General features: G+C 55.2%; 1 protein-coding gene across 2 annotated transcripts; it reads left to right on the plus strand.

Annotated features, from left to right (window-relative positions):
* The first annotated feature begins 181 nt into the window (after positions 1-181).
* Positions 182-10,447, plus strand: GTF2H4 (general transcription factor IIH subunit 4). Of its 2 annotated transcripts, none has more exons than XM_066570675.1 (14): positions 182-213; positions 1,044-1,181; positions 2,189-2,293; positions 3,396-3,527; positions 4,942-5,038; positions 5,134-5,222; positions 5,724-5,832; positions 6,390-6,458; positions 7,189-7,272; positions 7,742-7,913; positions 8,425-8,555; positions 8,823-8,870; positions 9,221-9,299; positions 10,148-10,447. In XM_066570675.1, the coding sequence occupies exons 2-14, from the start codon at positions 1,069-1,071 to the stop codon at positions 10,318-10,320; spliced, it is 1,401 nt and encodes a 466-aa protein (XP_066426772.1). In that variant the 5' UTR covers positions 182-213; positions 1,044-1,068; the 3' UTR covers positions 10,321-10,447. The 2 variants fall into 2 exon arrangements, with proteins under 2 accessions (XP_066426772.1, XP_066426771.1); XM_066570674.1 differs by having other exon boundaries at positions 187-213; positions 1,022-1,181.
* The last annotated feature ends 1,024 nt before the right edge of the window (positions 10,448-11,471 follow it).

Genomic DNA, 11,471 nt, shown 5'->3' on the forward strand with positions numbered 1-11,471 from the left:
CGGCGTCACGTGACCGGGGAAAGGGCGGTGATGACACCACGTGACCGGAAATGTCGTATATCACATCACGTGACCAGGGGAAAGGGCGGAGATAACATCACGTGACCGAGAGAAGGACGAGATTGCAGTCACGTGACCGGGAAAAGGGCGGGAGCTGCGATTGGGGGCGTGGCCCCGGCGGGAAGGGGGCGTGGCCGCGGGCCGCGGCGTGGGGTGAGTGTTTGGGGCGGATTTTGGGGGAAATTTGGGGGATTTTGGGGAGTTTGGGGGGGAAATCGGGGCTGGGGGGCGGCGGGGGTTGGAGGGCAGCGAGGGGGTTTGGGGTAATTGGGGTTAATTGGGGTGAATTGGGGGGTTTGGGGTAATTGGGGTTAATTGGGGTGAATTGGGGCTTTGGGGTCGTTGAGGTTGATCGGGGGGTTTGGGGTAATTTGGGTTAATTTGGGTTAATTGGGGGCAAAGTGGGAGTGAGGATTTCGGGGGATAATTAGGGGAGGTGCCCCCGGGTGTAACCCCGTGTGTAACCCCGGTGTAACTCAGGTGTAATTCAGGTGTATCCCAGGTGTAACCTGTGTGTAACCCCGGTGTAACCTGTGTGTAACCCCGGTGTAACCCCAGAGATGTCGCGGGTGCAGCTGCAGTGCAAGAACCTGCCCGAGTTCCTGTCCCAGGTGTAACCCAGGTGTAACCTGTGTGTAGCCCGTGTGTAACCCAGGTGTAACCCGTGTGTAACCCAGGTGTAACCTGTGTGTATCCCGTGTGTAACCCGTGTGTAACCCCGGTGTAGCCCCGGAGATGTCGCGGGTGCAGCTGCAGTGCAAGAACCTGCCCGAGTTCCTGTCCCAGGTGTAACCCCGGTGTAACCCGTGTGTAACCCAGGTGTAACCCCGGTGTAACTCAGGTGTAACCCAGGTGTAACCCGTGTGTAACCCCGGAGATGTCGCGGGTGCAGCTGCAGTGCAAGAACCTGCCCGAGTTCCTGTCCCAGGTGTAACCCCGGTGTAACCCGTGTGTAACCCAGGTGTAACCCCGGTGTAACTCAGGTGTAACCCAGGTGTAACCCCGGAGATGTCGCGGGTGCAGCTGCAGTGCAAGAACCTGCCCGAGTTCCTGCGGGGGCTGAGCCCCCCCACGCTGGACCGGCTCTATGGGCACCCGGCCACCTGCCTGGCCGTCTTCAGGTGCGTAATTAACGCTAATTAACACTAATTAATACTAATTAATCCTTGATTTATGCTTTATTAACCCTAATTAACCGACATTTAATCTAAATAACCCTAAATGACCTTGTGCCACCTGCCTGGTGTGTTCAGGTGGGCTAATTATCGCTAATTGATACTAATTAATACTAATTAATCCTTAATTAGTTCTTCATTAATTCTTCATTAACCCTGATTAACCTAAATTAAAGCTAAATACCCCAAAATAATCCTGTGTCACCTTCCTGGCTGTCTCCAGGTGGGCTAATTAACACTAATTAGTGCTAATTAATCCTTAATTAATCATTAATTATACGTAAATAATCCAAAACAACCCTGTGCCACCTGCCTGGCTGTCTTCAGGTAGGACTTGTTAACCGTAATTAACGCTAGTTAACCCTAATTAATGCTAATTAACCCCAATTAACCCTAATTAACCCTGTGACCCCTTCCTGGCCGTGTTCAGGTGAGGCAAAATCCCCCAAATTCACCCAAAATGTCCCTAAAATAACCCAAAATTAACCCAAAATGGCCGTGTGCCACCTGCCTGGCCGGCTTCAGGTGGGCTAATTAACGCCAATTAACCCTAATTAACCTTCAATTAATTGTAATTAACCCTAATTTCCCCCCCAGGGAGCTGCCAGGCCTGGCCCAGGCCGGGATTTGGGGCCATTTTGGGTGGATTTGGGGCCATTTTTGATGATTTTTTTTCCAGCCCTTTTTGCTGGATTTGGGGCTGTTTTGGGGTGATTTTGGGGCGATTTTGGGGTAATTTTGGGGTGATTCTGGGGGTCCTGACCCCCCAAATTCTGCCCCCAGGGAGCTGCCCAGGCCAGGATTTGGGGCCATTTTGGGTGGATTTGGGGCCGTTTTTGATGATTTTTTGAGCTGTTTTTGATGGGATTTTGGGAGTTTTTTGGGGTGGGGTTTTTGGGGGTGATTTGGGGGTGATTCTGGGGGTCCTGACCCCCCAAATTCTGCCCCCCCAGGGAGCTGCCAGGCCTGGCCCAGGCCGGGATCATGCGGATGCTGTTCCTGGAGCAGCCCCTGCCCCAGGCGGCCGTGGGGCTCTGGGTCAAGAAGGAGCACAGCAGGTGGGGCTGGGGGCGATTTTGGGGGGTCCTGGGGGGGTTTTGGGGGTCCTGGGGAGATTTTTGGGTTCCTGGGGTGGATTTGGGGGAATTTTGGGGGGTCCTGAGGGGGAAATTTGGGGTTTTTGGGGGTGGTTTTGGGTGGAGAAGGAGCACTGGGAATGGGGCTGGGGGCGATTTTGGGGGGTCCTGGGGGGATTTTGGGGGCCCTGGGGTGGTTTTGGGGGAATTTTGGGTGATTTAGGGGCGTTTTTGGGGCTATTTTGCGGTGGTTTGGGGGTCTCAGGGATAGTTTTGAGGTATTTTGGGGCTGTTTTGTGTGATTTTGGGGTGATTTGGGGGCTGTTTTGTGTGATTTTGTGGCGATTTTGGGTATTTTTTGGGCTGCTTTGGTGTGATTTTGGGGTGATTTGTGTAATTTCAGAGCTGTTTTGGGTGAATTTTTTTGTGGCTGTTTTGGGGCGATTCTCTGTGATTTTGGGGTGATTTTCTGTGATTCTGGGGCTGTTTTGGGGCGATTCTCTGTGATTTTGGGGTGATTTTCTGTGATTCTGGGGCTGTTTTGGGGCGATTCTCTGTGATTTTGGGGTGATTTTCTGTGATTTTGGGGTGATTTGTGTAATTTCGGAGCTGTTTTGGGTGAATTTTTTTGTGGCTGTTTTGGGGCGATTCTCTGTGATTTTGGGGTGATTTTCTGTGATTCTGGGGCTGTTTTGGGGCGATTCTCTGTGATTTTGGGGTGATTTTCTGTGATTCTGGGGCTGTTTTGGGGCGATTCTCTGTGATTTTGGGGTGATTTTCTGTGATTTTGGGGTGATTTGTGTAATTTCGGAGCTGTTTTGGGTGAATTTTTTTGTGGCTGTTTTGGGGCGATTCTCTGTGATTTTGGGGTGATTTTCTGTGATTCTGGGGCTGTTTTGGGGCGATTCTCTGTGATTTTGGGGTGATTTTCTGTGATTTTGGGGTGATTTGTGTAATTTCGGAGCTGTTTTAGGGCGATTCTCTGTGATTTTGGGGCGATTCTCTGTGATTCTGGGGTGATTTTCTGTGATTTTGGGGCGATTCTCTGTGATTTTGGGGCGGTTTTGTGGCGTTTGTGTTTCAGGGAGCAGCAGCAGAGCCAGGAGGTGCTGCTGGAGCTGCGCCTGTGGCACCCCCACACCCTCCCGGGGGGGCTCCCGGGGGTCGCCCTGCACCCCAACTTCCGACAGAACCTGCGCGTGGCCCTGCTGGGGGGGTGAGGGGGAAACGGGGGGAAAACAGGAAAAAATGGGGGAAAAAAAACAGAAAAAATGGGGGAAAATGGGGGGAAAATGGAGGGAAAACGGGGCAAAATAGGGGGGAATCAGAAAAGAAATAGGGGGGAAAATAGGGGGAAGAACAGAAAAAAATGGGGGAAAAAACCCAGAAAAAATGGGGGGAAAATGGGGGGAAAATGGAGGGAAAACGGGGAAAAAATAGGGGGAAAAATCAGAAAAGAAATAGGGGGGAAAATAGGGGGAAAAACAGAAAAAAATGGGGGAAAAAAACCCGAAAAAATGGGGGGAAATGGAGGGAAAACGGGGAAAAATAGGGGGAAAAATCAGAAAAAAATAGAAGGGAAATTCAGAAAAAATGGGGGGAAAAGTCAGAAAAAAATGGGGGGGAAAATGAGAAAAAAATGGGGGGGAAAAGTCAGGGAAAATGGGGAAAAATAGGGGGAAAAATCAGAAAAAATAGGGGGAAAATCAGAAAAAAATAGGGGGGGGAAGTTAGAAAAATGTGGGGGAAATGGGGGGAAAATGGAGGGAAAAGGGGGGAAAAATCAGAAAAGAAATAGGGGGGAAATGGGGGGAAAAAATCAGAAAAAATTGAGGGAAAAGTCAGAAAAAAATGGGGGGGAAAATGGGGGGAAATGGAGGGAAAACAGGGGAAAAATGAGGGGGAAAAATCAGAAAAGATGAGGGGGGAAATGGGGGGGGAAAATCAGAAAAAAATGGGGCAAAATTCAGAAAAATGGGGGGAAAATCAGAAAAAAATGGGGGGAAATGAAGAGGAATTGGGGACAAAATTAGAATAAATGGGGGGAAAAATAGGCTGATTTTGTGGGGTCCTGCAGGGCTCAGGCTCGTGTGTGAGTTTGGGCCAAACAATCAGAAAATCAGGAATTTTGGGACACTTTTGGGACTTTTTTGGGTCTAGGGGTTTTGGGGGGCAGTTTTTGGGGCTTTTTGGGTTTTTTGGGTTTTTTTTGTTTGTTTCTGTTGGTTTTTTGGGGTCTAAACCCCCTCAGGGATTGCGGGTTTTGGGGGTTACCTCAGAGCCGAGGCCAGTGTGCAAATTTAGGCCAAACAACCAGAAAATCGGGGTTTGTGAGGGGATTTTGGGGAGATTTTGGGACTTTTTGGGTCTGGGGGTTTTGGGGGGCGGTTTTTGGGTTTTTTGGGGTGGTTTTTGGGGTCCAGATCCCCTGAGGGTGGTGATTTTGGGGGGGGTCCTTTAGCAGCAAGGCCTGTGTGGGAATTTAGGCCAAACAATCAGAAAATGGGGATTTGTGAGGGGGTTTTGGGAAGATTTTGGGACTTTCTGGTTCTGGGGGTTTTGTGGGGTGGTTTTTGGGGTTTTTTGGGGTGCTGACCCCCCCGGGGGCCGCGTTTTTGGGGTCCTGGCAGGGGCAAGGCCTGGTCGGACGACACGGCCCCGCTGGGCCCGGACCGGCACGCCCGCGACGTTCCCGCCCTGGACAAGTACGCCGAGGAGCGCTGGGAGGTGGGAATTGGGACATTTTGGGGGATTTTGGGGCATTTTATGGGATTCTGGGGGGTTTTGGGGTGCCAAAGAGGCTGAATTTTTATTATTTTTAGGTGGTTTTGCACTTCATGGTTGGGTCCCCGAGCGCGGCCGTCAGCCAGGACCTGGCGCAGCTGCTGGTGCAGGCCGGGCTCATGAAGAGGTTTGGGGGAATTTGGGGCATTTTTAGGGGAGATTTGGGAATTTTCGGGGGTCCTGAGGGGGTTTAGAGGGAATTTGGAGAGGTTTGAGGGGATTTGGGGAGGATTTGAGGGGATTTTAGGGGGTTTTGGGGGAATTTTGGGGCCTGGCACAGCTGCTGGTGCAGGCCGGGCTCATGAAGAGGTTTGGGGGAATTTGGGGGAATTTGGGGGAATTTTGGGGGGTCCTGGAGGGTTTTGAGGGGAATTTGGGGCCTGTCCCCAATTTTGGGGTCACCAGTGAGGGAAACTGGGAGTTTTGGGGAGGATTTTGGGCCGATTGAATTGGATTTTAGGGGGGATTTTGGGGAGGATTTTGGGCCGATTGAATTGGATTTTAAGGGGGATTTTGTGGAAGATTTTGGGCCGATTCGTTTGGATTTTGGGGTGCTGTGAATTTGGGGTGATTCCTGCAGATTTTGGGGTTTTTCTGATGCCCCCTTCCCATTTTTTGGGGTCCCCAGCGAGGGGGGGGAGCCCCCCTGCATCACCTCGGCCGGGTTCCAGTTCCTGCTGCTCGACACCCCCGCCCAGCTCTGGTTCTTCATCCTGCAGTACCTGAAGGGGGCCGAGGTCAGGGAGCCCCAAAATCCCCCAAAATTCGGGTTCGGGGAGCCCCAAAACCCCAGAAATTTGTGGGGGTCCCCAAAAAACCCGGAATTCACCTCAAAAACGACGCCCGGCTTTGGGGGTTTTGTCAGCCGGGAGGTGCTGGGAGGGAAATCCCGAAATTTGGGGGTGGGATCCCAAAAAAATCTGTGGGGGGGGGGGGTGTCCCCAAAAATCTGGGGGGGTCCCCAAAAATCTGGGGGGGTCCCCAAAATCTGGGGAGGGTTCCTAAAATTTGGGGGTTTTCCATAAAACTTGGGGTTTTCCCTAAATTTGAGGTTTTTCCCCCAAAATCTGGGGAAGTTCCCCAAAAATTGGGGGGTCCCTAAAATTGGGGGGGGGGGGTCCTAAAATTTGGGTTTTTCCCTAAAATTTGGGGTTTTTTTCCAAATTTGAGGTTTTTCCCCAAATCCGGGGAATTTCCCAAAATTTCGGGGGGGTCCCAAAAATCCCAAAATTTGGCGGGGGGGGTCCCCAAAAGCCCCGGGACTCCCCCAAACCCCCCCTGTGCCCCTCCCCAGGCGCGGGGCATGGACCTGGTGGAGATTTTGTCCTTCCTGTTCCAGCTGAGCTTCTCCACCCTGGGCAAGGTGGGACTGGGAGGGAACTGGGAGGGACTGGGAGGGACTGGGAGGGGATTGGGAGGGACTGGGAGGGACTGGGAGGAGATTGGGATGGACTGGGAGGGACTGGGAGGAGATTGGGATGGACTGGGAGGGATTGGGAGGGATTGGGAGGGAACTGGGAGGGACTGGGAGGGACTGGGATGGACTGGGAGGGGATTGGGATGGACTGGGAGGGAACTGGGAGGGACTGGGAGGGACTGGGATGGACTGGGAGGGGATTGGGATGGACTGGGAGGGACTGGGAGGGGATTGGGGGGGACTGGGAGGGACTGGGAGGGGATTGGGAGGGACTGGGAGGGACTGGGAGGGGATTGGGGGGGACTGGGAGGGACTGGGAGGGACTGGGAGGGGATTGGGAGGGACTGGGAGGGACTGGGAGGGGATTGGGATGGACTGGGAGGGACTGGGAGGGACTGGGATGAATTGAGAGGGGACTGGAATGAACTGGGAGGGGATTGGGAGGGACTGGGAGGGGATTGGGATGGACTGGGAGGGGATTGGGGGGGGGCACTGGAATGAACTGGTTTGAACTGGGAGGTTACGGGGCTGAACTGGGAGCGTCCCAGGACTGTTCCTGGAGCACTGAGAGTGTCCTGGCGGTTACTGGGGATAACTGGGCTGAACTGGGAGCTCACTGGGAGCTCACTGGTCCCAACTGGTGCGAACTGGTGTGAACTGGTGTGAACTGGTGCAGGATTACTCGGTGGAGGGCATGAGCGAGTCCCTGCTGACCTTCCTGCAGCACCTGCGCGAGTTCGGGCTGGTGTTCCAGAGGAAGGTGAACTGGGAGCACTGGGAGCACTGGGAGGGGACACTGGGGACACTGGGAGGGACTGGGAGGGCATTGAGGGGACATGGGGACACTGGGAGGGACTGGGAGGGGACACTGGGGACACTGGGAGGGACTGGGAGGTGCCAGGACTGACCTGGGGCACACTCAGGGACACTGGGGGCAGCTCCTGGGGACACCAAGGACAATTCCTGGGGACACTCAGGGACACCCAAGGACAGCTCCTGTCCCACTTGGGGACATTTGGGGACACCTGGGGACAGTTCTTGGCCCCTTGGGGACATTTGGGGACATTTGGTGACACTCAGGGACACTCAAGGACAGCTCCTGGCCCTTTGGGGACAGTTGGGGACACTTGGGGACACCAGGAACACTGGGGACAGCTCCTGCCCCCTTGGGGACACTTGGGGACAGTTCCTGGGGACACCTGGGGACACTGTGGTCACGCTGTCCCCAGCGGAAGTCGCGGCGCTTCTACCCGACCCGGCTGGCCATCGCGCTGGCCTCGGGGACAGCGGGGACATCGCTGGGGACATCGCTGGGGACAGCAGGGACAGCGCTGGGGACAGAGCCCGACGGCCACGGCTTCATCCTGGTGGAGACCAACTACCGCATCTACGCCTACACAGGTGGCACTGGGGACACCCGGGGACACCTTGGGGACACCTTGGGGACAGCCCTGTCACCCTGTAGGACGTCCCCCTGCCTGCCACCTCCCTGTCACCCTTGGTCCTCCCTGTGTCTCAATGTCCCCAACCCTCAATGTCCCCAATGTCCCCATCAATGTCCCCAATCCCCCCATTGTCCCCAATCCCCCTAATGTCCCCTCAATGCCCCCATTGTCCCCAATGCCCTCAATGTCCCCTTAATGTCCCCAATGTCCTCAATCCTCCCAATGCCCCCATTGTCCCCCATGTCCCCTCAATGTCCCCAATCCCCACAATGTCCCCAATATCCCCATCAATGTCCCCAGTGCCCCCACTGCCCTCAATGTCCCCAATATCTCCAACCCCCCCAAATGTCCCCAATCCCCCCAATCCCCACAATGTCCCCAATGTCCCCAATCCCCCCATTGTCCCCAATGTCCCCATTGTCCCCAATGCCCCCGATGTCCCCTCAATGTCCCCGCGCTGTCCCCAGACTCGGAGCTGCAGGTCGCCCTCATCGCGCTCTTCTCGGAGCTCCTCTATCGCTTCCCCAACCTGGTGGTGGCCCAGGTGACAAGGGACAGCGTGCAGGCGGCCATCGCCAACGGCATCACGGCCGAGCAGGTGACACTGGGGACACTGGGGACACCACTGGGGGGATTGGGGACATTGGGGACACTGGTGATGTTGGGGACACAGGGATTTGGGGACTCTGGTGACACTGGTGATGTTGGGGACACAGGGATTTGGGGACACTGGTGAGACTGGGGACACAGGGATTTGGGGACTCTGGTGACACTGGTGATGTTGGGGACACTGGGGACGTTGGTGACACAGGGATTTGGGGACATTGGTGACTCTGGTGACACTGGTGGTGTCCCTCCCCCGCAGATCATTCACTTCCTGCGCACCCGCGCCCACCCCGTGATGGCCAAACAGGTGAGGGGACCCCAGAGGGGATCCCAAATCCTTTTGGGGGGTCCCAAATCCTTTATGGGGGGTCCCAAATCCTTTGGGTATCCGAAATCCTTCAGGGGGCCTGAATTTGGGGGGTTCCAGATCCATTTTGGGGGTCCCAAATCCATTCTGGGGGGGTCCCAAATCCTTTATGGGGTGTCAAAAATCTTTTGGGGGTCCCATTCCTGGGATACCCCACTGTCCCCCTGTGTCCCCTGTGTGTCCCCATCCCTGTCCCTGTCCCTGTCCGTGTCCCTGTCCCCACGGTGTCCCCGTGTCCCTGTCCCCCTGTCCCCGTCCCCGTGTCACTGTCCCTGTGTCCCTGTCCCCAGAGCCCGGTGCTGCCCCCGACCATCACGGACCAGATCCGGCTCTGGGAGCTCGAGCGGGACCGGCTGCGCTTCTCGGAGGGTCAGTGTCCCCAAAGTGTCCCCAAAGTGCCACCAAAGTGCCACCAGGGTAACCCCAAAGTGTCCCCAAGGTGTCACCAGGGTGTCACCAAAGTGTCACCAGGGTGTCACCAGAGTGCCCCCAAAGTGTCACCAAGGTGTCCTCAGGGTATCCCCAAAGTGTCACCAGAGTGTCACCAAAGTGTCCCCAAATATCACCAGGGTGTCACCAGAGTGCCCCCAAGATGTCCCCAAAGCGTCACCAAGGTACCCCCAGAGTGCCACCAAAGTATCCCCAAATTGTTCCCAAAGTGTCCCCAGGGTGCCCCCACGGTGTCCCCAAATATCACCACGGTGTCCCCAAAGTGCCCCCCAAGTGTCCCCAAGGTTTTCCCAAGGTTGTCCCCAAATTGTTCCCAAAGTTGTCCCCAAGGTGTCCCCAAAGTGCCACCAGGGTGCCCCCAGAGTGCTCCCAAATGCCACCAAGGTGTCCCCAAAGTGTCCCCGGAGGGTTCTGAAAGTGTCCCCAAGGTGGGAGGTGCCACCCTGGGCATGTCCCCAAGGTGGGAGGTGCCACCACGAGGTGGGAGGTGCCACCCTGGGGATGTCCCCAAGGTGGGAGGTGCCACCACAAGGCGGGAGGTGCCACCCTGGGGATGTCCCCAAAGTGGGAGGTGCCACCACGAGGTGGGAGGTGCCACCCTGGGGATGTCCCCAAGGTGGGAGGTGCCACCACAAGGTGGGAGGTGACACCCCAGAGATGTCCCCAAGGTGGGAGGTGCCACCCTGGGGATGTCCCCGAGGCGGGAGGTGCCACCAAAGGGCTGCCACGCCCCGCTGGCACTGTCCCCTCCCTCTGTCCCCCCCCAGGTGTGCTGTACAACCAGTTCCTGTCCCAGGTGGATTTCGAGGTGCTGCGGGACCACGCCCGGGCCCTGGGCGTGCTGGTGTTCGAGAACCCCGCGCGGCGCCTGATGGTCGTCACCCCCGCCGGCCACCCCGACGTCAAACGCTTCTGGAAGAGGCAGAAACACAACGGCTGACCCCAAAAACCCCAAAATCCCGGAGTTTGGGATCCCTGAAAACCCCAAAATCCTCAAAATCCCCGAGTTTGGGGTCGAAAAATACCGAAATTTGGGGTTGCTGGGGCCACCCTGATGGTCGTCACCCCCGCTGGCCACCCCGACGTCAAACGCTTCTGGAAGAGGCAGAAACACAACGGCTGACCCCAAAAACCCCAAAATACCCAAAACCCCAGAGTTTGGGATCCTCAAATCCCCAAAATCGCAGAGTTTGGGGTCCAAAAAACCCCAAAATCACCAAATTTGGGGTTACTGGGGCACCTCGATGTCAAACGCTTCTGGAAGAGGCAGAAACACAACGGCTGACCCCAAAAACCCCAAAATACCCAAAACCCCCCAAATCCCAGAGTTTGGGATCCTCAAAATCGCAGAATTTGGGGTCAAAAAAACCCCAAAATCCAGAAATTTGGGGTCCTGTTGCCCCAAAATGTCCCTGCAAATCTAAAACTTTGGGTTTGGGATCTTTGGGGTTCCGGGTGCCCCAAAATTTGGGGTTCTGGCGCCTCGTTCCTACAGAAATCCAGGATTTGTAGGGGGAAATGTCATTTTTTTGTACAAACGCTGGTTTTTTGCGAAGGTTTTTTTGTAGTAAAAACGTTTTGAGCCAAAAAAGCAAAGTTTTGAGAGCCTGAGGGAAAAGTAGATCCTGGAAATTTTGGGGGATTTGGTGGGAAAATCCCGGATTTTGGGGAGAAAATTTTGAGGATTTTTGGGAATTTTGGAGTTGGGGGAGGGGGGGATTTCTGAGGGGAAAAACACGGATTTAGGGAAAATAGCGACGAATTTCCGGGGGAGAGACGGGATTGATGGATTTTGGGGGTGAAAATGGGGAATTTGGGGATAAAACTGAGGATTTTGGGGATAAAAATCGGAATTTCGGTCCCAATATCCCAAATGCCGAATTTATGTTGTGCTTCTCACCGGGGCGTTACGGTAAAGCCGCCATCGCTCTCGCGATATTACGGTAACGCCGCTAGTGGGCGCGGCCTCGCTCTGATTGGCCGAGCCCGCCCGCCGTGGGCTACCCTTGCGCTGATTGGCCGAGTCTTTCCCGCGCTGTGCGCTGATTGGGCAGCTCCGTGAGGGAGGAGGAGAAGGAGGAGGAAGACGCA

This window comes from Molothrus aeneus, unplaced genomic scaffold (assembly GCF_037042795.1).
Source record: "Molothrus aeneus isolate 106 unplaced genomic scaffold, BPBGC_Maene_1.0 scaffold_30, whole genome shotgun sequence".
Lineage (NCBI taxonomy): Eukaryota > Metazoa > Chordata > Aves > Passeriformes > Icteridae > Molothrus > Molothrus aeneus.